The 22,970-nt window shown below is 39.2% G+C and overlaps 1 protein-coding gene across 1 annotated transcript in view; it reads left to right on the top strand.

The window, feature by feature from the left end:
* LOC125275856 (NACHT, LRR and PYD domains-containing protein 3-like) overlaps positions 1-9,660 on the top strand; it is a 49,795-nt gene extending 40,135 nt beyond the window's left edge. Inside the window, exons 10-14 of the mRNA XM_048203164.1 lie at positions 4,200-4,367; positions 4,820-4,990; positions 5,514-5,687; positions 6,469-6,642; positions 8,965-9,660. Of these exons, the coding sequence (XP_048059121.1) occupies positions 4,200-4,367; positions 4,820-4,990; positions 5,514-5,687; positions 6,469-6,642; positions 8,965-9,001 (724 nt within the window). The 3' untranslated portion in view covers positions 9,002-9,660. The remainder of the gene's footprint in view (positions 1-4,199; positions 4,368-4,819; positions 4,991-5,513; positions 5,688-6,468; positions 6,643-8,964) is intronic.
* The last annotated feature ends 13,310 nt before the right edge of the window (positions 9,661-22,970 follow it).

The raw sequence follows: 22,970 nt of genomic DNA, 5'->3' as shown, positions 1-22,970 counted from the left end.
CGCCGAGAACTGCTGGGCAAAGTCCTCGACGGTGTCGCCGAAGAGGCCGGCCTGGGAGATGGGGCCGTCAAGAAAGCGAGCTTTGTCGACCTCCCTCATCTCAGCCAGGTCCAACCAAAGATGCCGTTCCTGGACCACCAGGGTGGACATCGTTTGACCCAGGGCGCGTGCCGTGACCTTCGTCGCCCGGAGGGCGAGGTCGGTCGCAGCGCGCAGCTCTTGGAGCAACCCTGGTTCAGCACTACCCTTGTGCAGGTCCTTCAGGGCTTTAGCCTGATGGACCTGCAGAATAGCCATGGCGTGCAGGGCAGAAGCCGCCTGTCCAGCAGCGGAGTAAGCCTTGGCCGCGAGAGCGGCCGTGGTCTTACCCGCTTTGGACGGGAGACGCGGACGATTCCGCCAGGTGGCCGCGGACTGCGGGCACAAGTGCACCGCAATCACACGTTCCACCTGCGGGATGTCCACGTAACCCTTGGCGGCTCCTCCATCGAGGGTAGTGAGAGTGGAGGAGGCAGAAGACCGAAGTCTGGCAGTGTGAGGTGCCAACCAGGTCTTCTGGAGCTCCTCATGCACCTCCGGGAATAACGGTACTGGGGCGGGATGCGGCTGAGCGCTACGCCCCGACCCCAGAAACCAGTCATCCAGCCGCGAACGCTCGGGACACGGTGGAGGGTTCCACTCGAGCCCGATGCCCGCGGCGGCCCGGGCAAGCATGGCTGTCAGCTCAGAGTCCGCCTCCGACTGAGCAACCGCCCCAGAGGGCGGAAGCTCGGAGTCATCGTCGGACTCTGAACCGTTCAGCCCACTCCCCGATGCAGCGATCGACATCCGATCCTCTTCCGGAGCGCCGAAAGTGACGTGGGGCACCCCCGAAGAGGGCCCCGTGACAGCAGACGGCATCTCAACGGCACATGGTGTTGTTGAGGAGTGGGAGGTTCGTGGGGACGGACCCGACGAAGTGGCTCCCACTGTGATCCTCAGATCTCCCAGAGCACTAGCCTGGCCGGTGGCCGCTACAGCCGCCGGCGCTGGGGTAGTGACAGAGGGGTCTCTCACTTCCGTGTTAAAGAAGGAGAGGCGCGATCTCAACACCAACATGGACATGCCCTCGCAGTGAGGGCATGTACCATCCACGAGCGCTGACTCAGCATGCGGTCTACCCAGACACGTGAGACAGTGGTCGTGGCCGTCAGAAGAGGTCAGGAAACGACCGCATCCAGAAACACACGGACGAAAAGACATCTTGAAAAAGACGCTGATCGCCCGTGCTTGCTCTTTCAGTATACCTCACCAGCCGAAGCACCCAGGGATGAGTGTAGCACCGTCCTGTGGGCAGCGCGCCGTCACACCCACCGCTGAGCGTGCCTTTCCCACCAGCTGGAGAGACTCGAGCAGCCACCAGAACCAGAACAAAAACAGCGAGGTAGCAATTAAAATTGCTGTTTTTAGGACCGTGTCCTATAGCAATTATAATTGCTGTTTTTTGCTCTATTTAGAAATTCACTCTTTAGAGGTGAAGTGCGCAGATCCGATGCGATCAGCTCCGAAGCAAAAGTATGAATGAAGGTGAGTATGCCGGCCCTATTTATACCCGGATGCCGGGGGAGGGGCCCGGCATGTAAATCTCACAGGCCAATTCCCATTGGCTTGTTTTGTATCCTTGGAGGTGATTGGGCTCCCTAGCGAGACCCCATTACGTCAGTATCAACGTAACGTCGAACGTGACTGACTGAATGGGAACTAGAGATTCTTGTTTAAGCTTTTAATCTCTAAAAACATGAAGTGAATGAACCACATACAAAGTTTTATCCTCCTTTAGAACTGTTTGTGTTTAATTGTATTTAATTATCAAACTATAAGACTACTACCTAATGCCAGTATGCAACATGCTACTCAAAGTTGCAAAACCTCGGATTTAACTTAAGCAGAAGCTGATTTTCAAAACTGTGAGTGTCAAGCCTAGCTCTTTTGGGGCTAAAAATCAATCCTGCAGTGCCTGAAACACTGGTGTCTGAAACACAGGCCAGATATCCATCCAACTCTTTGCTGGTTTCATGTGTTGTCTGTTTCAAAGAAGCGAAAAAATCTTCATCATCAGATGAACTGTTGGCCACGGGTGCTCTTGATTCTGTGGCTGATTTTTGACTTCCTCCATAGAAACTAGTGGACTGCCAAGTCGCCTTCACCCCAAAATGTCGGAAATGCAAGGCCGCTGCTGGCGCAGGTGTTGCAATGGAACATTCTGTTGAGTGTCGCTTCTTGTTAGTGTATATTCTTTGAGGTCAAGGTACTGTGCATTGTGGTAATTGATGCAACATGACGTCACTTCCAAAGGACCAATGAACATGTCTGATCAATTTCATGGAATGTGAAAATGAATCTCATTGAATAAATAACCTTTAAATTAAACTGGTCATCAGTGCAATTCAATTGTTTTGGTAATAGCAAAAGGAAAATAGAATGAAGTGATCTCCAAAAAATAAGTACTTTTTGACTGTAAATAAAATTGTAAGAAGTAAAAAGTACTCTTTTTTTTTCTCAAAAAATTTAATCAAAAGTATTGATTTTTAAACGTACTCAAGTAAAGTAAAAATCCCCAAAAATAATACTTAAGTACAGTAATCAAGTAAAATTACTCAAGTACTTTACACCTCTGAGTAAATGTTACTTTATGTGACATTGTTTACAAGCTGTTTTATTGACGTATTTCCACAGTTAAAAACTGATTTAGCGATTACATGAGACATTGTACATTTCAATAATTTGTACTGTTTCTTTTAACAACTTCCGATGTATTCATGTATATTTCATGCAATAACTGGTAGTAAAGAGGAAGAGATTATTAGTTCTTTTGCTGCTTGAACTGGGGTGCTATAGCTTTTTGTCATGCCACATTGAAGAAAGCCTTTTTTTTTTGTTCTTTTTTTTGTAATTATGTTAAACTTTGCCACACTCTTCTTTTGCACTCCAGTGCAGTGTCGTCTTCCATTGTATTGCATCTGGGAGGGCTGCATTACAGTATTGCGCATCAGCATCCAACTGGTCAAACTGCATTATTTCAGCTCTTAAAATAGGTCAAATGAGATCAAAAGATTATTTGACATCAGAAATATTTGTCGTCAATTTTTTTTATTATTGCTGATGTTGAAAATGTTGACTAATTGTTTCATTCATACATATAACTGGTGTAACAGGGATAGCAACAGTCATAAACATTCTTTGTACTTGAAGGTTGAATGGTGAGGAACATAACATGGAACAGCATACAGGGCAATAAAAGCATCAGGGCTGTTAAACTAATATTGAGAACAATGAGGCAGGTTTACACAGGAGATCAGTACAGGTAAGTATCCAACAAGGAAGTCCATAGAAGCCAGGTATCCACAGGTAAGCATGAAGAGTCTGTGTCTGGCAGCAAACACTGACAATATCAGACACTGAATGAATGTGGGCGCTAGGTATTTGTGCATTCCTGATTGCAGTGATAATCAGGTGCAGGTGATCAGTTTTCTGGGAAATGTGAGCAGAGTGAGGATGCTGAGTGTGACTTTGGGGAGGGAGAAAAGAGTGAAACTGTGACAGTACCCACTCCTCCAAAAAGAGGCGGCATTTGACACCTTAACGTCTGAAGAAGGGGCCCTGATGAAGAAATTGAGGACCAAAGGTGGGAAGAGCTTGAGGATTGACCGACTGAGGTGGAGCAGGGAAAGTTGGAGACCCAGGCAAAGCCACAGGGTTGGGGAGACAGGGATACCGCTGGTCCAGGGGAACAAGACAAAGCCCCAGGATGAAGGGGCCGGGGTGGTGTTGGTGGCTCTGAAGACTGAGGCAAAGATGGTGTGAGAGAGGATGAAGGAGCATCAAGAGCGCTGTGCAGGGAGGCTCACAACCTGCAACATGAGCTCCTAGCAGAGCTCTGGCGAGTGTAGGCTTCAAAAAAGTTAACACTCTGTAGCAAGAGGAGGCCTGAAAACGCCCACAGTAGATAGCCGAGCTCTTAGGAGTGGATGCCTCAGCATGACGACTCTCTAAAGTGAGAGGAGACTAAACACATCTCACGCTTAGGACACCATGCATGGAGGCTCACAGAGAATCACACTATCCTAGTGGAGCTCTGGGGGTATTCTGAATGTAAAGCTGTCTTCTCTTAGCTGTATATCTTGAACTGAGAGACTGAAGATTGTCATTGTTCTCCACAGGTTGAGTAATTGTGGTGTCACAGATTGTGCTGCTCTGGCTTCAGGTCTGAGATCAAACCCCTCACACCTGAGAGAACTGGATCTGTCTGGAAATAAACTAGGAACGTCAAGTGTAAATTCACTCTCTGCTGTACTGAAGGATCCTCACTGTAAACTGAAGAAACTGAGGTAAGATTGTATAAACCTCTCAGCATCCTTCTCCATTTTCCTCCCACTCTGAATAAAACATATACAAGAAAACAAAATTACCACAAATGTTAAAAAGACTCAAAAAGTATGCTGTCAAATAACATAATTAGATTTCAAAGTGACATAATTTAACTTACTATATCTTATGATAGTGTAAACATGATTGGATGATGTGAATATGTGACAACTGTTTTCATATAATACATATGTGTTGAGGATTTTGGGGTACCCGCATAAAAAATGAAAAGATTCTGAAATTATTTTGATATTGAATTTTAACCACCTCAAGCATGATGTAGAAGAGGGTCTCACCTTAGACTGGACCTCTTAATCTTGTCGAGGATTAAGTATCTTTCTGATTGTGAAGTTCCTGCTTATCTTAGCTGTAGATCCTGAACTGAAAGACTGAAGAGTGTCATTGTTCTCCACAGGTTGAGACATTGTGATGTCACATATAAAAGTTGTGCTGCTCTGGCTTCAGCTCTGAGATCAAACCCCTCATACATGAGAGAACTGGATCTGACTGGAAATAAACTAGGCTCAGGAGTGAATTTGCTCTCTGCTGTACTAAAGAATCCTCATTGTAAATTGGAGATACTGAGGTAAATCATCTCAGAGAGTCACACACACTGGTACTCAATAAATATTCAATAAATATTCTAAAAATAGTTTATAATTGTAGCAGTTCTGACATTGATGTAGGAAAATCTTTAGAGTTTTACCCACATGTCAGTAAATGTATGTGTAAATGAAGTGTAAAAAGAAGAGCCAAATCTCTGTTACAAAAAAAAAGCCTCACACACAACACGGGTGAGTCTCGTTATTCATTAAAAATGTTGTGAAGGTGATAATAGACTGTTTTGCAAACACATGTAGTTTGTGAGTTTGCTGTTAAACGTGTTGAGGATTTTTGGGTACTTGTATAAGAAATTAAAAGATTCAGACATTTATTATGGTAGAATTGAAATAAATACTCCCAATTACTAATGTAGAAGCGTGTCTGGACCTTAGACTGGACCTGTTAATTGTGCCGTGGTTTGAGTCTCTCTTTCTAATTGTGAAGTTCCTGCTTATCTGACCTGTAGATCCTGAACTGAGAGACTAAAGTGTCATTGTTGTCTACAGGTTGAGTGATTGTGGTTTCACAGACGAAGGTTGTGCTGCTCTGGCTTCAGCTCTGAGATCAAACCCCTCACACCTGAGAGAACTGAATCTATCTAAAAATGAACTAAGTGTGTCAGTAGTGAATCTGCTCTTTGATGTACTGAAGGATCCTCAGTGTAAACTGGAGATACTGAGGTAAGATTGTATTAAAGTACCTGGATGAGAACACATGGATGCTGCTGGAAAAGGTGTTAGCGAGGCCAGCAGGGGTTCTCACCCTGTGGTCTGTGTGGGTCCTAATACCCCAGTATAGTGATGGGGACACTATACTGTAAAAAGCATGTTTAACCAAGGTCCTGACTCTTTGTGGTAATAAAAAGATTTGGGGTGTTAGATTCCTCCCCCAGTGTAGGGTTAGGGGAAGAAGCAACAAATATTAATGTAAATTAGAAGTCATGAAATGAAACCAAGTAACCTACCAGAATAATGAACTAATGAAAATATGAGAAAACTGGTAAGTGTTCCAAATAAAATGGTGCCCAACTCCCTACGAGTTACATGTGATTTACTCTTGTTTTTCTTATGGTTCACAACTGAGTTTATGTCAGATCCCATGCTTTCACAATATTACATCAATCAATTTCAATAAGAAATGGATTGATGTTTTGTCTGGGATGGAGGAAAATGGAGTCTCTGAGTGCTTTACTCCTCTCCACTCGTATATCTGATTCCTTCTCACAGGAACAAATCCACAATCTTACTGAGGAAAGCCTGCCGATTAATTTGGGAGCACTGCAAGATAAAAGAGAGATAGAAAACACGCAGAACAAAACACTCTAATGACTGGTAGTTGAGATGTACTTGCAAAGAATGCAGAATATCTAAAGTGGACTGCCAATTCTCTCTTTTTGATTGTAAAGTTCCTGCTTATCTGAGCTGTAGATCCTGAACTGAAGAGTGTCATTGTTCTCTACAGGTTGAGTAATTGTGGTGTCACAAATGAAGATTGTGCTGCTCTGGCTTCAGCTCTGAGATCAAACCCTTCACACCTGAGAGAACTAGATCTGTCATGTAATAAACTAAGATACACAGATGTGAAGCTGCTCTATGATCTGAAGGATGATCCACATTATGAACTGAAGATGCTTCTGTGAGTAGTGATGATTAAATATGGTCAAATTGTAATTGGTTGCTATTAATTGCTATTAAGCAGAGTTGTGTTGTGAACACCATGTCTGAGTTTTAACCCTCTGCTGCATGAATTATCAAACCATAAAGTGAAAAGAGAAATCTTAATGTTTTTCTTTATTTCAAAACAAGATTATAGTCATTTCTAATAATTTTTATCCAAAATGCCCCCGGTTCAAGGCTAGTGCCAGACTAAAATGCATTGTTGAGTTGACCCCTTTAACCCAAAGTGTAATAATTCATAACCAAACTACTAAGCATGGAATGGAGTAACACAAAATATATTTCATTTTAAAGCTTATAAACTCTTTTTAATGCATGTAACCATTTTGATGAACTCATAACGAGTGCTGAGTAGTCCCTCTAAACTGGAGTGTACTGCAGACGGGCACCACCTAGCCACGAAAAAATGAATAATAATATTTTTTAAAAGTACTGCCTTGATCAACACAAAATAGTGACATTTTAAGGCTTAGAGAGTCTGAACTTTACAATGCATGTAGCCAATTTGATTAATTCTTTAGTGATGAGTGAAAAAAAAAAAAATGTTTTCGTAATTTATGAAATATTTTTTGGTACTATGTATTGTAATATGTCAAAAACACCATACAGCTCAGATAGTCAAAGAGTAGAATACAACAAGCATAATTGTTATTCCCCATGGAGTTATCATACATAAAACCTCAAAGTTGCACATGTTGCCAAGGAAAAAAAAAATGTTGCTTTCACATGACGTTTTTGCTCATAACGTCATGAAACATGCATAGTGGATAATGGCCCAATGTTATTTACACACAGATTGTCATGATTAAAAGCCCAAACTCACCATAATCCATCACTCATATCTAAATATATTTCCCATAGAGTTATAACAATGAAATTACATAAACCAGAAACACTTGTTTGGAGAGGTTTTTGGATGCTCAGCTAAACAAAAAGGCTGCCTTGGTTCCAAATGCTGTAGACACCATCACCATGTACATTTTAAGACACCATCACCATGTACATTTTAAGACACCATCACCATTACAGTGTTATTTTATTATTTCTCATTAATTGTGCAAATAGTTTTAGTAGTTCCTACAAGTGGATCATACATTAAAGTGTAGGTAACACACAGTTTCTACCAATCTCATGTTAATCTTGAGTACCTGTAGAGTAGTATTGCATCCTTCACATCTCTGAAAAGTCTTTAGTTTTATCATATTTATAAAACATAGATATGCTGTACCGAGTCTTTCTGAAAAAAGCCGAGCTCCTGGAGGCATGCTTGCCGTGGGCGGAGCTAAAGAGTCATGAGCACATGCAGCTTTTACGTAGAGATCGTCTGCAAGCTGCGACATCATTATAAATAAAAAGGAAACAAAAACATTTGTGTTGTTAACATTACATGCACTTGCGCATCGATTGCCAACAAAACAGACATTTGATGTACTTTTACTCACTGCCCATGATCAGCTAATCCAGCGTTGAACTGGGACTTGTTTACAAAGCATTCATCACCAAAATTCCGGGAACAAACAAACATACACGCATAACTCTGTTGCTGCCCCAGAAAAACAAACTTCATCCACTGTTCCCTTAACGCTGGGTTCTTTGGGAAGCTGAAAAGGGTAATCTTTCTCTCACAACCAAAAACGCACTCCTTTGTGTGACACTCCTGTCACTCCAGCTGTGTCTCATTTCGGAGACTGCATCCTCTGGAGGTCACAATTGAAGGCTGAATACTTCATCAAGGATGTATTATTTAAGAAAAGTAACCTTAATAAAATTGACTGATATTCATTGTGAGGTATAAAATACTGTAATTTCTTTACTTTGCAATCTAATGGTTATTTTTCTTAAATGAGACCGCCTCAATGATGTATGCAGCCTTTGAAGGGTGAAGCCCCTGAATTAGGACTCAGCCATTGTTGAAAAATCTCTTGGCTTCCATATCCCGAACGAAGCGTGTTAATGGCCGTGCTCTTGCTCTTGCTCTGGGTGGGGTGTGTGCGCATGCTTATCAAGGAGAAGTGCCCATACAAGGAATTCTGTCCTTCATTACGTGATAAAGGGCCATACTCGAAAAAACTCTCCAAAACGTGGTCCCAAACCAGATATAGTGTATTTGGCACAGAAATACTCTGTTATGTCCAACTTGTGTTTTGAAACTTTGGCCATGTTTAGCATGAGAATGCAACTCTTTAACTCTTATTTACACTAATAAGTCAGAATGCATGAACAGCACCCCCCCCCCCCCACCTTAATGTAAAACATTTGACTGTCTGTGTTTTACTTACAGGTTTGGATATACAGAATCAACAGACACAAACCCATAGTGATCATCACACATGGATGTGTTGGAGTAACTTTCCATATCAAACAAATCCTTGATCCAAAGTCAGACAAGGAAACCTATTTGTTTCTTCTTCAGATGTGACATTTCTACTGGTACCCCATTATACATGATAATATTACTAGTTGTTTATGGCAGTCTGTGTACAAATTATGTAACTTATTTGACCTCAGGTACAGGCCACAAACCTGAGAGAAACCACCCAGCTCAGATGAGCTCTAACAGTGTTAAATTGAGGGAAAACGGACACATCAAATTACATTTTACACTTTAGTTAGCATGTCCTGACAGAATGACTGTCCACATGAATCACTGTGTAAAACTTATATCTGAATAGCCTGTAAAAATGTAAAAATTTACATGTATTAAAATGTAACAAAAACTTTTATAAAACAAAAAACTGTTGTTTCATGCATGCCATTTCTTGGTGTATATGGAAGTAGTTGTTTTTCTCCAGTTCCAGAAGCTTCAGTATTTTTGAGGCAAGCCCCTAAACACAAAACCTAGATGGAGAATGAGACGAGATTCAGATGAATAAGAGACTCTTTATTGACACTTTTCATGGTAGTATGTAAATAGATGTTTATGATGTGTAATCTTGTATATTTAAATGTACAACTATTCTGAGAACATCTGAATCTCCAGATTAGATGCACTTGTTAATATTTGTCCTCTTTTTACTCTTAAACTGAACTGTATGCTTTGCTTTTGTCAGTTATGCTAGGCATAGACAGTAAATAGTACATTTTTGTACTGTGGTGAAGGTGACAGAGTCTAAAATTGTTCATCTTGTATGTCTGGCAGAGAAACTAGCCTCCAATTGGCTGTACACACTTTTATGAATGTGTTTTTGTCTGAAACACAAGATGCATAATACAGTTGTATGCAAAGGTTTCAGAACCCTGTGCAAAAAAAGAAAAAAAATGCATTGTTGATTGTTGTTGAAGAAAAGACATTCTTTTCAGTAAACAAAAATAACATTGAACATTTATATATTGCTTAATTTAACAAATAGAAAAAAAACTAAATGTGTAAATGTGGCAGGTTTTTACCTCACATTTAAATTTCCCCTAAAGAAAGAGAGCGATTGGTGACAACAAATATGAAATGTTGGTTATACAAGAATTTTATTTATTTGTCATGATACTGCCAACACTGAAAAAAATGTTACAGAGAGAAATAAGCTTAAAGGCATAGTTCACCCAAAAATGAAAATTTGATGTTTATCTGCTTACCCCCAGCGCATCCAAGATGTGGGTGACTTTGTTTCTTCAGTAGAACACAAATGATGATTTTTAACTCCAACCGTTGCCGTCTGTCAGACTTATAATGCGAGTGAATGGGAACTCGAACAATAAGAGTCGGAAAAAACTTGCATAGACAAATCCAAATTAAACCCTGCGGCTCGTGACGACACATTGATGTCCTAAGACACGAAACGATCGGTTTGTGTGAGAAAACGAACTGTATTTATATCATTTTTTACCTCTAAAACACCACTATGTCCAACTGTGTTCAGCACTCACTTAGTGAGGTCTGATCGCGCTCTGACAGCGGCAGTGATGTCTAGCACTCATTGAAGTATAAGCACGAGACATCACTGCCGTTGTCAGAGCGCGATCAGACCTCACTAAGAGAGCATTTCTTGCCAGGTTACTCAGGGCACGGAACTGTGTGAATGCCACCACTGCTGAAAAGTTTTCTTCACTTCAAGTACAAGTGCAGATACACTGTTGTCAAAAGATGTCAGGAGTGGCCGGTCTATTGTCAGACTGCCCACTCATGTCCGAAGTACACCAGAAGTGCGGTGCCGACTGTTCCCGTCTTTCATTCCTAGATTTAGAAATCGGATTGGGTCCAGCGGGAGAGCCATGGGAATAAAGACCTCTACTCCCATTCTTCCCTAAAGAAACTTCAACAATATTCTAATGGCATTTCATCACTGCATGTTTGAACATTTTGTCTGTCAGAGTGAACATTAGCTGAAGTGTGTTTGCTGTGTTTTGTTGAACTGAATTAGCAGCTGTTTTTAGTAAGGCATTTGAGCTGCACTTCTAAAACTACTAATGTAAGATCTTTTAATTGTTACTAGTTTAGCGCTTTTGAATTGGAGTTTCACTTCATTTTAGACTTTGAGCTGTTAATTAAGGAGGTGGACTTAGCAGTGATGCAATCAGTGAGGTAGTACTTTATTAGCAAACACTGATGAGACAGCCCTTGAGTAAAGACCTATGAGTTTACCTGTACGAGTCTACCAATTAAGTACACAAACAAGGCACTGCATGCTACACTAACTCTTTCTTTCTTCTTCCTTAATATTCTTTCTTCCTGTAATTCTCTAACAATGTGCCATCAGTTCATCCCTGTTGTTTACTGCAGGTTGAATTATAAACATGTCATCAAATAGAAGTGCACTCCGGGTTCCCTGCAAACAAGCTTGCACTGGCCCTTTACGTGCCCACTTAGGGCTAGCGTAAGGGCCCCCAGCAGGCTGCCAGCGCAGGGCCCCTGAGAATTTTCTCATTGACAAAACATTGGCCCCTTAGCACTGGCCCTGCACGGACAGCCCTCACTTAGCCCCCAGGAAGCCCTCACTAGGCCCACACAGCGCCTGCACTATTAATCTACAACAATAAATCTAGCAGCACAGGGTGCCACACATTTACCATTAATTAAAATAACAGTTAAAAAATTGTTAAAAAAGAAATGGTCAATGACTGGCAGAAGCATCTGTGAATCAAAAACATCCTAAATCACACTCTGTAAAATGTAAATCTCTTTGAATCTGTCCACTGCATAATGACAGAATCATCGATAAGAAGTCAACTTCATCTGATCTGAATTTCTCCTGCAATTTTTGCTGTAACAAATGTGCTTCAGAAACACATAGTTACAGCAGCCAGAGAAACATTATAGTTAGGCAGTTAAGGGTCAAGAGCCCAACTAAAGCAAATGTTCATCTCCATAATGGGGACTTCAAATTTTAAAATTTTCAATAAAACATCAATATCTAAAAGTTTTGTATGAAAGTGTAGGGAAAACACCCTTGGAAGTAAAATTAGCTCAAATGAAATATTTATAGGGAATTATAAAGAGTTGTTTAGATTACGACCGAGCAACTGAGTCGTCCTGCGTTCATTTACTCGAGCCGTAATAAGCTCTTGTATCGTGAAAACACTGATTAGAGCACGGTAACTTTTTAAGATCACAGTTTAAGACATTAAATCATAGAAGCACATAATACAAGACACTTTCTTTTAAAATCTATAAAAGACTTTATTTATTCTAACACAAGCTAATCTACCACGAACACACACATACATACATACATACATTCATTCATACGCGTTGCAGTAAGACAGGAAGTGAGAGAGAAAGAGTTTAGGAGAGAGAGAGAGAGTGTGATATGATGAATTCCTAGCAAAGTTATGCTTTTCAGAAGATCTGACCTGAGCGAACCATGAATCATTAAATGCACCAGTTCAGTTTTAATCTGGAGGTACTTGCTTGCGTCGACTTTGAATGTGAATATCCCTCATTGGCATGTAGAGAAGAGTTTTCCAAGTCGATGAGTTGTCGCAGGGTATTCAAGGTCCGTGTTGTGTTCGGTAGAACCCAATCACGTTTGAGCTTGCTGAAAAATTAAAGGGAAGTCTCCTTGTCGCTGGAGTTAAAGTTGAAGCGGCAGAAGTCGTTGGTTGAACTTTGTGCGAAACTTAGAACACGAGACTTTCAACGGAAAAGAAAATTAAAGAAAGAAAAGAAAAGTGAGTGGAAGTTGGATGGCTTGAAATGAGCGGCTTGTCTGTTCTTCTTGTTACTCCATTGTTCTTGGTACTCTGGTCATGGCTGACCGGTTCTTTCTTCTGTTGCTCTGTTTTCCTTGACCAGAACTAACCTAACTCCTATCTGGCAATGAGAATTTAAACTTAGTTGTTTGTCACACCTCTGAGGAGTTTTGGCCAATCAGACATCGTCCTGTTTCAAAAGGGCCTTTCTCTGCCCCCAATAACACATAGGTGTTACATCCTGTTTTTGCTTCAGCAGAGTGTCATTTTAACATAATTTCTATTAAATGGAATACAATACATTTTAAACAGATTTCATTCAAGTCAGGATATAGGACAGGGGACAAGAATCAAATTAAGTCCAAATAAGGCATACTTTCAGTCAGTCATTCAAGAGTTAACACATTTACATGGATTGTGGGTGTCCTAGAGCCTAACTAGTTACAGGTAGTACCTGTGGACACAATTTAAAATGTATGCAGTTAAAATATGTTTGATAAGTCCATTTAAAATTATTTGGAACAATTTTGATGCAGTTTTTGTTGCAAAACAGTCTTCATTGGGTTTCCTGTAAAGTTTTAGTTCCTTAGAGAAACAAATGGGCCTGCATTGTTTTCTCTGTTTCTTCTGATCTGAAGATCAAAGACTATTTATCTTCCTGGGTGACCATTTGGTTTGTCACTTCTCCTGCTGTCAGGAGGCATAGGATGTCGTAAAGATAATTAAGCAAGATCCTCTGTAACGAGCTGGAGTTGCAACTTGATTCTGAATTAGGATTATGTTTAAAAAAAAAAAATCACTGAATGATTCAATGTCTGGTTCGTCCACAGTTCCTACAAAAGAAATAGTCAAACTGGATTGTAATAAGTGAAGATGCTGAGATCTTGACAGATCTGTTAGTGTTTAATGTTCTGTAGCTGCTGGTCATGTGACAGTGTTTTCAGCTTATTTAAATAAGGACATTTTACTTTTCTGCCAGTCATTTGACCGTTTTATCATCTAACTGTTTTGTTATTGTATTAACAACAGATTTTTGTAATTTTACATACATTTGTATGTGATTTAAGAAAACAGAAAATACTGTAAAAAAAAAAAAAAAAAATACAGTAATTTGTTGTATATGTTTGTATAAAACAATGTGAATTACTGTAAGTTGTTATTAATTTTTATTCTGTCTGTGCAGAGTTATAAATGAAAGGCCTTATTGAATTTCACATTCAATTTTAAAAAGCAGCCAAACAGAGCATGGGAAACGAAAGTGGGCTGCCTGCACAAAACCTGCATGGGCCCAAAGTTTAAAAAGTTGCTCTGGGCCCGAACAGGCTGACCCACACTGGGCCATCATGGGCTTAATATGGGCAGTTCGCTAGTGTGGGCTGCTCACAGAGAGCCCGCAGTGAGCCCAAAGCTGTGGGCCTCACCTGGGCAAGCCCGTACTGGGCCTGTTTAGGTTTGGTGTGGGCTGGCCCTAGCCCACTGTGCCCACAAAAAGCCAGCATGGGCCCCACAGAGGCATGTTTGCAGGGTTACCTATGTTCTCTTGGTACATCCTCACCACAGCCTGTCACTCTCTCCATCTGACTATGCAACTGTGTGATAGTTGCTGTCATCAGAACTTAACATTTGGATTTGACTGAAGCTGTGTTTCAGCAGACCACACTGCGACTCTTTCAGCCCTCTCTACCAGCTTCATTTTCTCCCAAACCCCTCGTCCTACTAGGCAGGGTGAGGGAACAGGTTTGCTTATTTCCAACTCTTGAAAATTCACCCCTCTCACCTCTCTCTGCACTACAACATCTTTTGAATATTACTGTTACTAATCAAGCCAAATTTGTCATCTGTCATCCTTCAGGTCAACTGAGAAACTTTATGGAAGAGCTAGACCTGCTGCTGTCCTCTTTCCCTCCGACACACAGAGCAGATAAACAGCCAGACTTCATTCTCTCACATTACTGTCACAGACAAGCATCTTGTCACTCCATTAAATTTCTCAGACCTCTTCTTTCTCCAGTTCTCTGTCCCTCACCCTTTATGCTCATCTCTAACTCCTTGTCTCCTTTCACTGCATCTTCTCCTCTCTCTCCCCTGCAAGCTTCTCTTCTATGGTGTTGGCATCTCTTCCCTCCACTAACCACTTCTCTTTTCTTGATGTCAGTGAACAGAAACTTCAATCTTACTTCACAGGCAGATGTTTGAATGTTTACTGAAGAGGAGTGTCGCATCAGCTAATCACTGATATGGCTCAAGGTTCATTGTTCGCTCCTCTTCTTTTCTCCATATATGTATCCTCACTGAGCATAATCATAAAGTCACATGACTTCTCTAACTATTGCTATGTAGACGTCACACAGCTCTGTCATTTCAACCCGATGACCTCACTGTGTCAGCCTGTATCTCTGCCTTCCTTTCAGATTTGTCTTGGAAGAAATGTCGTCTCCAGCTTATACTTGCAAAGTTGGGGCTTCATGTAATTCCTGCCAACTCTTCAATTAAGCAAAACATCACTGTTCAACTGGGATCTACAACACTAACACCAACTATTTGAGCAAGAAACCGGGGACTAGTGTTTTTAAGGTTCAACTGAGCTTTAAAGCTCACATATTAACAACAGCCCAGTCATGTGGGTTCATGCTTTAATACATCAGCAAAATCAGACCCATCCTGTCTCAGTATGTACTCAGTCATAGTCAGATAAACAATCAACTGTACTACTAACCCTGACAGGGATACAGTAAAGTATATTAACAGTAAACAAATTACTTTACCATATAAGCAGACAGACTCAGCAAATTAAAGTGTATTTAAAGATAGACAGACAGGCTTGTTTTTTTCCTCCACTTTTAATGCTCATTTGGTTTGCTGTATAACAGCGCCCTCATGTGACATCATCTGACTGCTTCTCTGATGCTGATAGTGATGATGTGATGTTTTATCTTTCTATAGATGATGTTTTATCCCAGAACTCTGGTGAGTGTTCGATATGTCTGGATGATGTGGTTCACCATGGGCCACCATTGCTCAACTGCTCTGTCTCTGTATATAAGACTATAAGAAACTTTCACTAGCACAGTCATATACACACATACCTGCTGTCATCTGTGTGTGTGGAAATCATCTCCTTCTCCTGCAGGTGTATTAATGAAAGGTTTGAGGTCAACAGGTCATGTCCAGAATATCCCCCATTCTCTGAACCCAATTCGTCAAAACCAATTTGTCGAAAATCACCCTTTCTGTAAAACCTTAAAGGTGCCCTAGAACGCTTTTTCACAAGGTGTAATATAAGTCTAAGGTGTCCCCAGAATGTGTCTGTGAAGTTTCAGCTCAAAATACCCCCGAGATATTTTATTATACAATGTTTTAACTGCCTATTTTGGGGAATAATTAAAAATGTGCCGATTCAGTGCGTTCCCCTTAAATGCTCGCCCTCAAGCTCGCAACTCTATAATACATTGCATAAACAAAGTTCACACAGCTAATATAACCCTCAAAATGGATCTTTACAAAGTGTTTGTGATGCAGCATATCAGGGGTCTCATTTATAAAACTGTGCGTAGGATCCCTACTAAAAGTGTACGTACGCGCAAAAGCTAGATTCTGCGTACGCACAAAAAAAATCAGATTTATAAAACCATGCGTACGCCAGAACCTGCGCACAAATCCCTTTATAAATCCCAGTCAGCGGAAGATTGTGCGTATGTGCATCTCCACCCTGTCTCCTCCCCGAAATCACCATATATGGAGCTTACGACGCCTAGTTTTACTATGCATAACCTCATCTGCATATCATTTCCATACACGTTCCCAAACACGTGACACCATGGTTAACACCGTCAAAGGTACAAGACATTGGAAAATATTAGATATGGACTATAAATGCCATTTGTGCCACACATTATATTGATAAAGATCATCCAGTATCCTCTTTATGTTTTAGAATAAATATATCAAAATATCCATAAAAACAAAATTGTATAAATACTTCAGATAAAGGTTTTTAGAATAGAGTTGATTCATTCATTTCCACTGGCCAAATAGTATTTGAATAGTTTTAAACAATTCAAATCAAATTTATGCAGTTTTGCTGATGAGGTGAACATATCTTTTAGGAAGTTTATAGGCTATTTTTAGTGGAAACAGATTGGCCTACTTATTTATTGCAGTGTAAATACAATTGTCTGACTCGGCGCGTCACTGACAAAGGATTTTAAAAAGAAAACATGCAAATCTTACCGTTTTCCTCAAATTATATCCTTCAAATGGTAATTGTTTGAAGATCCTACACGACATCAACACCTCCTGCAGCTGTGGCTGTACAGTAAGATATCATTGGACCTATTCAAACTGGACAACGGACCGTTCGACCACCGAATCCAGCAGTGTCTTCCATAATATCGAAGTTAAGTGTGGATCACTGATCGTCAAAAAAAATATTTTGTCATAACATCTGCAGTTTAGTTTAAAGAGGAATTATTGTGCTCCCAGCACTCCTCGCTGTCATAAAACAGCGTGTCACTGGAAAAGTGATCGAAAGTAGCACATCTACTATCTCAATTCATATCACTTTTGTCTCCAGAATGTGCGTACGCACGGCTCAAAGTTTGCTTAAAGGTGCGCACATTCTCCCGTCAAGTTTGTTTTTATAGATCACAACCTTTGCGCGGGAACTGGCGTACGCACGCTTCCAGCCCCGTTTTGTGCATACGCACGCTTTATAAATGAGACCCCAGATCATGCAAGTATGGTATTTATTTGGATGTTTACATTTGATTCTGAATGAGTTTGATAGTATGCTGCGGCTAACAGGGCTAAAGCTAACATTACACACTGTTGGAGAGATTTATAAAGAATAGTTGTGTTTATGAATTATACAGACTGTAAGCGTTTAAAAATGAAAATAACGACATAGCTCTGGTCTCCGTGAATACAGTAAGAAATGATGGTAACTTTAACCACACTGAACAGTACATTAGCAACATGCTAACGAAACACTTAGAAAGACAATTTACAAATATAACTAAAAATATCATGGATCATGAACAGTTATTATCGATCCATCTGCCATTTTCACTATTGTCCTTGCTTGCTTTACAATAGCCTACCTGCAGAACGTCTGATGATTCGGCTGTGCAGCTCCAGACATTAAAGGTGCCCTAGATTCAAAAATTGAATTTACCTTGGCATAGCTAAATAACAAGAGTTCAGTACATGGAAAAGACATACAGTGAGTCTCAAACCCCATTGTTTCCTCCTTCTTATATAAATCTCATTTGTTTAAACGACCTCCGAAGAACAGGCGAATCTCAACATAACACCGACTGTTACGTAACAGTCGGGGTGTACGCCCCAATATTTGCATAATGCCAGCCCATGTTCCCAACATTATGAAAGGGATTACACAAGGGTAGCCAGTTAACGTCTGGAGCTGCACACAGCCGAATCATCAGACTAGGTAAGCAAGAACAACAGCGAAAAATGGCAGATGGAGCAATAATAACTGACATAATCCATGATAGCATGATATTTTTACTGATATTTGTAAATTGTCTTTCTAAATGTTTCATTAGCATGTTGCTAATGTACTGTTAAATGTGGTTAAAGTTACCATCGTTTCTTACTGTATTCACGGAGACAAGAGCCGTCGCTATTTTCATTTTTAAAACACTTGCAGTCTGTATAATGCATAAACACAACTTCATTCTTTATAAATCTCTCCAACAGTGTAGCATTAGCCATTAGCCACGGAGGACAGCCTCAAATTCACTCAGAATAAAACTTTAACATCCAAATAAATACTTTACTCACATAATTTGAAGCATGCATACAGCATGCATGACGAACATCTTGTAAAGATCCATTTGAGGGTTATATTAGCTGTGTGAACTTTGTAAATGCGCTGTAATATAGTCGACAGCTCGTGTGGCAGGGAGCACGCGATTTAAGGGGGCGGCGCCGAGTGTAAATCAGTGCATAGTTAATGATGCCCCAAAATAGGCAGTTAAAAAAATTAATTTAAAAAAATCTATGGGGTATTTTGAGCTGAAACTTCACAGACACATTCAGGAGACACCTTAGATTTATATTACATCTTGTGAAAAAGCATTCTTGGGCACCTTTAATACTGCCTTGTCTAATGCTTTGAACATGGGCTGGCATATGCAAAAGTTGGGGTGTACATATTAATGATCCCGACTGTTACGTCACAGTCTGTGTTATGTTGAGATTCGCCTGTTTTTCAGTGGTCTTTTGCACAAATCAAATTTACATAAGGAGCAAACCAACTGTACAAGATAAGCAGAAAACAGTGCCTGTGATGTGGACAAAATCCTCAGACCAGACCCAACATAAAGATGTGATGCTGAGGCAGAATGAATCTCTACTGACTTTGATTTTGCTGTTGCACAACTCTTTTGAGTGTATTGTAACATGCTTTTCATTTAGTTTTCTTTTTAAACCATTTTGGCTTTTGCAGTTGGACTACTTATTTTTACAGTATGCAAGTGCAACAGACATTCAGTAATATTCAGTACAATACTATACATGCAGTGCATAGCCTACAGTATACAATTTATTCAAATTACTACTGTAAGTTGTGATTACTGTACTGTAATTGCAAAATTTGTTTACTGTGTTACAATATACTTTGTATAACTGCATGCTTTGGATGCTGTGTTCTCCATTTTTTGATGTAGCCATACACTTGGTAATTTCACACCAACCTAAATGTTGGTGTGAAATTACATTGTCTATTTCAGTAGGCTATATGTCTGTTTTAAAGGCATCCCAGCAAGCATTTTTATGTCTAATAGTCGTCTAATAGCTGTCAAAACATAGCCCGGCCGTCTAGGCTAAAACGAGGCAAAATTTGGGCTGTCAGTGAAAATCTAATAGACGTCTAACCATAACCTAAGAGTAGACTAGTCATCAAATATACAGCTAATGAATGACTACATCTATACATGTAATAGACAACAAAATAATGGCTAAAGGATTATTTTCACTTAAATATAACAGGTTCTCATAAATGACAATCCATCCAAACTAATTAAATATAAAAGGTTTTAATTAGAAAAAGAACTCAAAATACAAAATATATAAAATTAAAATTAAAATTAAATTTTACAAATACAATACAAATAAACTTTTTTTTTTTAAATGGAATATTTTACAACATAACATAATAAAAAATATAAAACATTGACAAAAAAAGTTAAATAAAAAATGTTTTTTTGGTTTATAAAACAACCTGATTCATTTTCAGTTCCATAAATTCCATGTTTTATGTAAAGCACTTTGAATTACCTTGAAAATTGTTGTTGAAATGTGTTCATGTTAATCTAACCACAACATGGCTTACTCTGAGTCTGCACTGTTACCCGCTAAAATGTCACGGTTCCTACACATGATAACACGTGATGTACATAAATAATGAACACGTCAAAATGAAAAACACAGATAAGTTATTTCGGCAAAAACGACATGTAACCAAATTAAAGATTATTTTGGCTAAAAGTGGGTTACACATAAGATGGACTATATCGGGTCTATAGTAAACCGAGACGGTGAAATGACGGCTATTGCTTGCTGGGATGTGTATTTGTATGATTATAAAAATAGTTTCTCAAAATATCATTTTGCACGCCTAAAAAAAGGTAGCCTATATAAAATTGATGACGCATTTAATCATTTGCATTTAATTTTCTACTCTAACCTGAGGTATGTCGATCTACCCTAACCTGATCTTTTCTAAAAACCATATGAAACGGCCTACCCTCGAGTGTAGCGCCCCAAATCATTGCGTTCCCGCTTGTGGTCTCTTTCTTTCTTCTCTGTCCTATATGAATAAAGGTCAAAATAACAGGTTCTGGCGGTTACAGTAAAATAAAATGAAAAATTGTGTAGGCTATAGGCTATGGTTCTAATTCAGGTTTTGTTATTCAACGTAGCTTTTACAATAACCGTTGTTTTTTCACGCCATGATTAAAAATGTCAAAGACGCGTAGGCTAAACAACACGGACTTTGGACTGGCACCATTTCGCTGTCAGAGTGAAAGTGAATTTCATAAACTGATTTTGTACAGACTCCATTTTACACACGGAATCAAGATTCTTTAAATCAGACCATCAAAGTGACTAGTGCTGCTAAGAGTTGCTTACGCAGGAATTAACGTGCTTCTGATGGGACACCAGGATTTTTTTGAGAACGTGTCAACCTTATATTCTGATCAAGGTGAGTGTTCAGGTGCACACAGGGACTTCCTTATTACCTTATGTACCATTAAATGCATAAAGTAGCCTAACATTTAACAATTCTTAACGAAATTTTAATTTCTTCTTGGTATTATTCACAGGCCTATCTTAATTGTCTTTTTGTTTGACATACAGCCCTACGCATACGGTTATTGGGGGAAAAATTTTCATATGTCGGGGACAGTTTAGACGCCACATCCTTCTAGAAACCACATCTAGAATATATTTAGTTTTACCAAAAACAAGTGAATAATAATAATAATAAGCATAAGCATAATAATAATAACAATAATAAGAGTAGTAGTAGCGTTTATAGCAACTGTAGCGTTTTTCACTCGGTCTCTTCAAGATGTCACGGTCAAATTATTTAATATATTTTGAGACAAATTAATTTTTTTATGATTTTCAGTTTTGTTAATAAAAGCAACAGTTTTTCAATAACAGAAGAATATGTAAAAGTATGGTTGGGGTAAAATGCTGCTGTTGGTGCTAAACTAATTAATATGATAATACGGCTGACTTTTACATTTGTTGACATTACGGTAAATATCATATATTAATTTGGGTGTCCATCTTAGATAATCATATGAAACCATCATATTTACTATATTTTTATATTAAAATATTTGAATGACAGTATATTTATTGAACAAGGCGCAAGGCATTTTATTTCTAAAGCACATTTAAAACAGCTCCTGCAGTTTTAAACACAAAAAGACTGCGATACAATAGAATGCATAGACCAACAAGAAAACGCATTCAATCACAACATTACACTGACACTGATTTAAAAGCCTGAGAGAAAAGAGATGTCTTCAGTGAGGCTTTAAAACCATCAACACGGGAAGACAACTTTATGTAAACCGGCAAATCATTCCACAGACGTGGAACGGCATCCGAAAAGGCACAATCACCTTTTAACTTCAAACGAGACCGTGGCACAGTCAGCATCATCAACTTGTTTGTAGACCGTAAGGGCAAAAAAAAAATATATATATATATATCAAAATAGGCCTACAGAATATAGTAAAAACTTTGCTAAAGTGATTGTTTTGATCAACTATTATTAAAAACAATATTTTAGTTAAGTATGTGTATAGCCTAAATACTTTGTGCCTTTTGCCCCATGCTGGTGAGCCTTACCCATGTGTGGAGTAAAAGGCTCTGCTTGCCACCTCATACATTTATAAGATTTATAAACAAATGATTTTAGGATTTATTTTCACACAAAATCTGTTGCTTCATCAATATATAATTCAAACATTTTTTTTTCTGCAATCATACACTATTGGATTAGTAAGAGCACATTTTTCTTAAGATTTCTTTAGCACCCTTGTACCCTGCAGAGTTGCATGATTAAACATGATTAAAAAATCTCGATTCAGACATGATCATGATCAACTATTAAACATTTGTCAAGTAACTAAGATCACAGCGATTCAAATCTGCATTGGCGCTGCCGCTGAGCCAATGAGAGCAGTTGTCATGTACAAATAGTCTTTTCAGCTACACAGTATCATTATTTCTGTGACAGTAATTAAACATGATCACAGAAGTAGCCTACTGGGATAAAAGTTTATATTTCAATATAAACTGATGTTTACGGTAGCAATCAAAATAGACTAAATCACCTTTTAAATCCCCTATTATTAATTACATCATTATACCAGTAGGTGGCGACAAGTTATTGTTAAAATATACAGTATTTGTCATTGAGTCATTCATTCAGTTCAAAATCATTGATTTATCCAGTAATGACACAGTTGACGTCTTTATGATATAGTTGCAGTTTAGTATGATGTCTTTTGTAACCCAAAACTGTTTGTCATGTTTTGTTTACATGATTTTTGGTATGGTTTCTATAACATTTAGGTTGCACTGTTCTGTAAAGAATTTTAAATTCTTTTTGTATGTCAG

Source organism: Megalobrama amblycephala, linkage group LG9 (assembly GCF_018812025.1).
Source record: "Megalobrama amblycephala isolate DHTTF-2021 linkage group LG9, ASM1881202v1, whole genome shotgun sequence".
NCBI classification, from domain to species: Eukaryota; Metazoa; Chordata; class Actinopteri; order Cypriniformes; family Xenocyprididae; genus Megalobrama; species Megalobrama amblycephala.
This window is presented reverse-complemented; position numbering and strand designations above follow the sequence as displayed.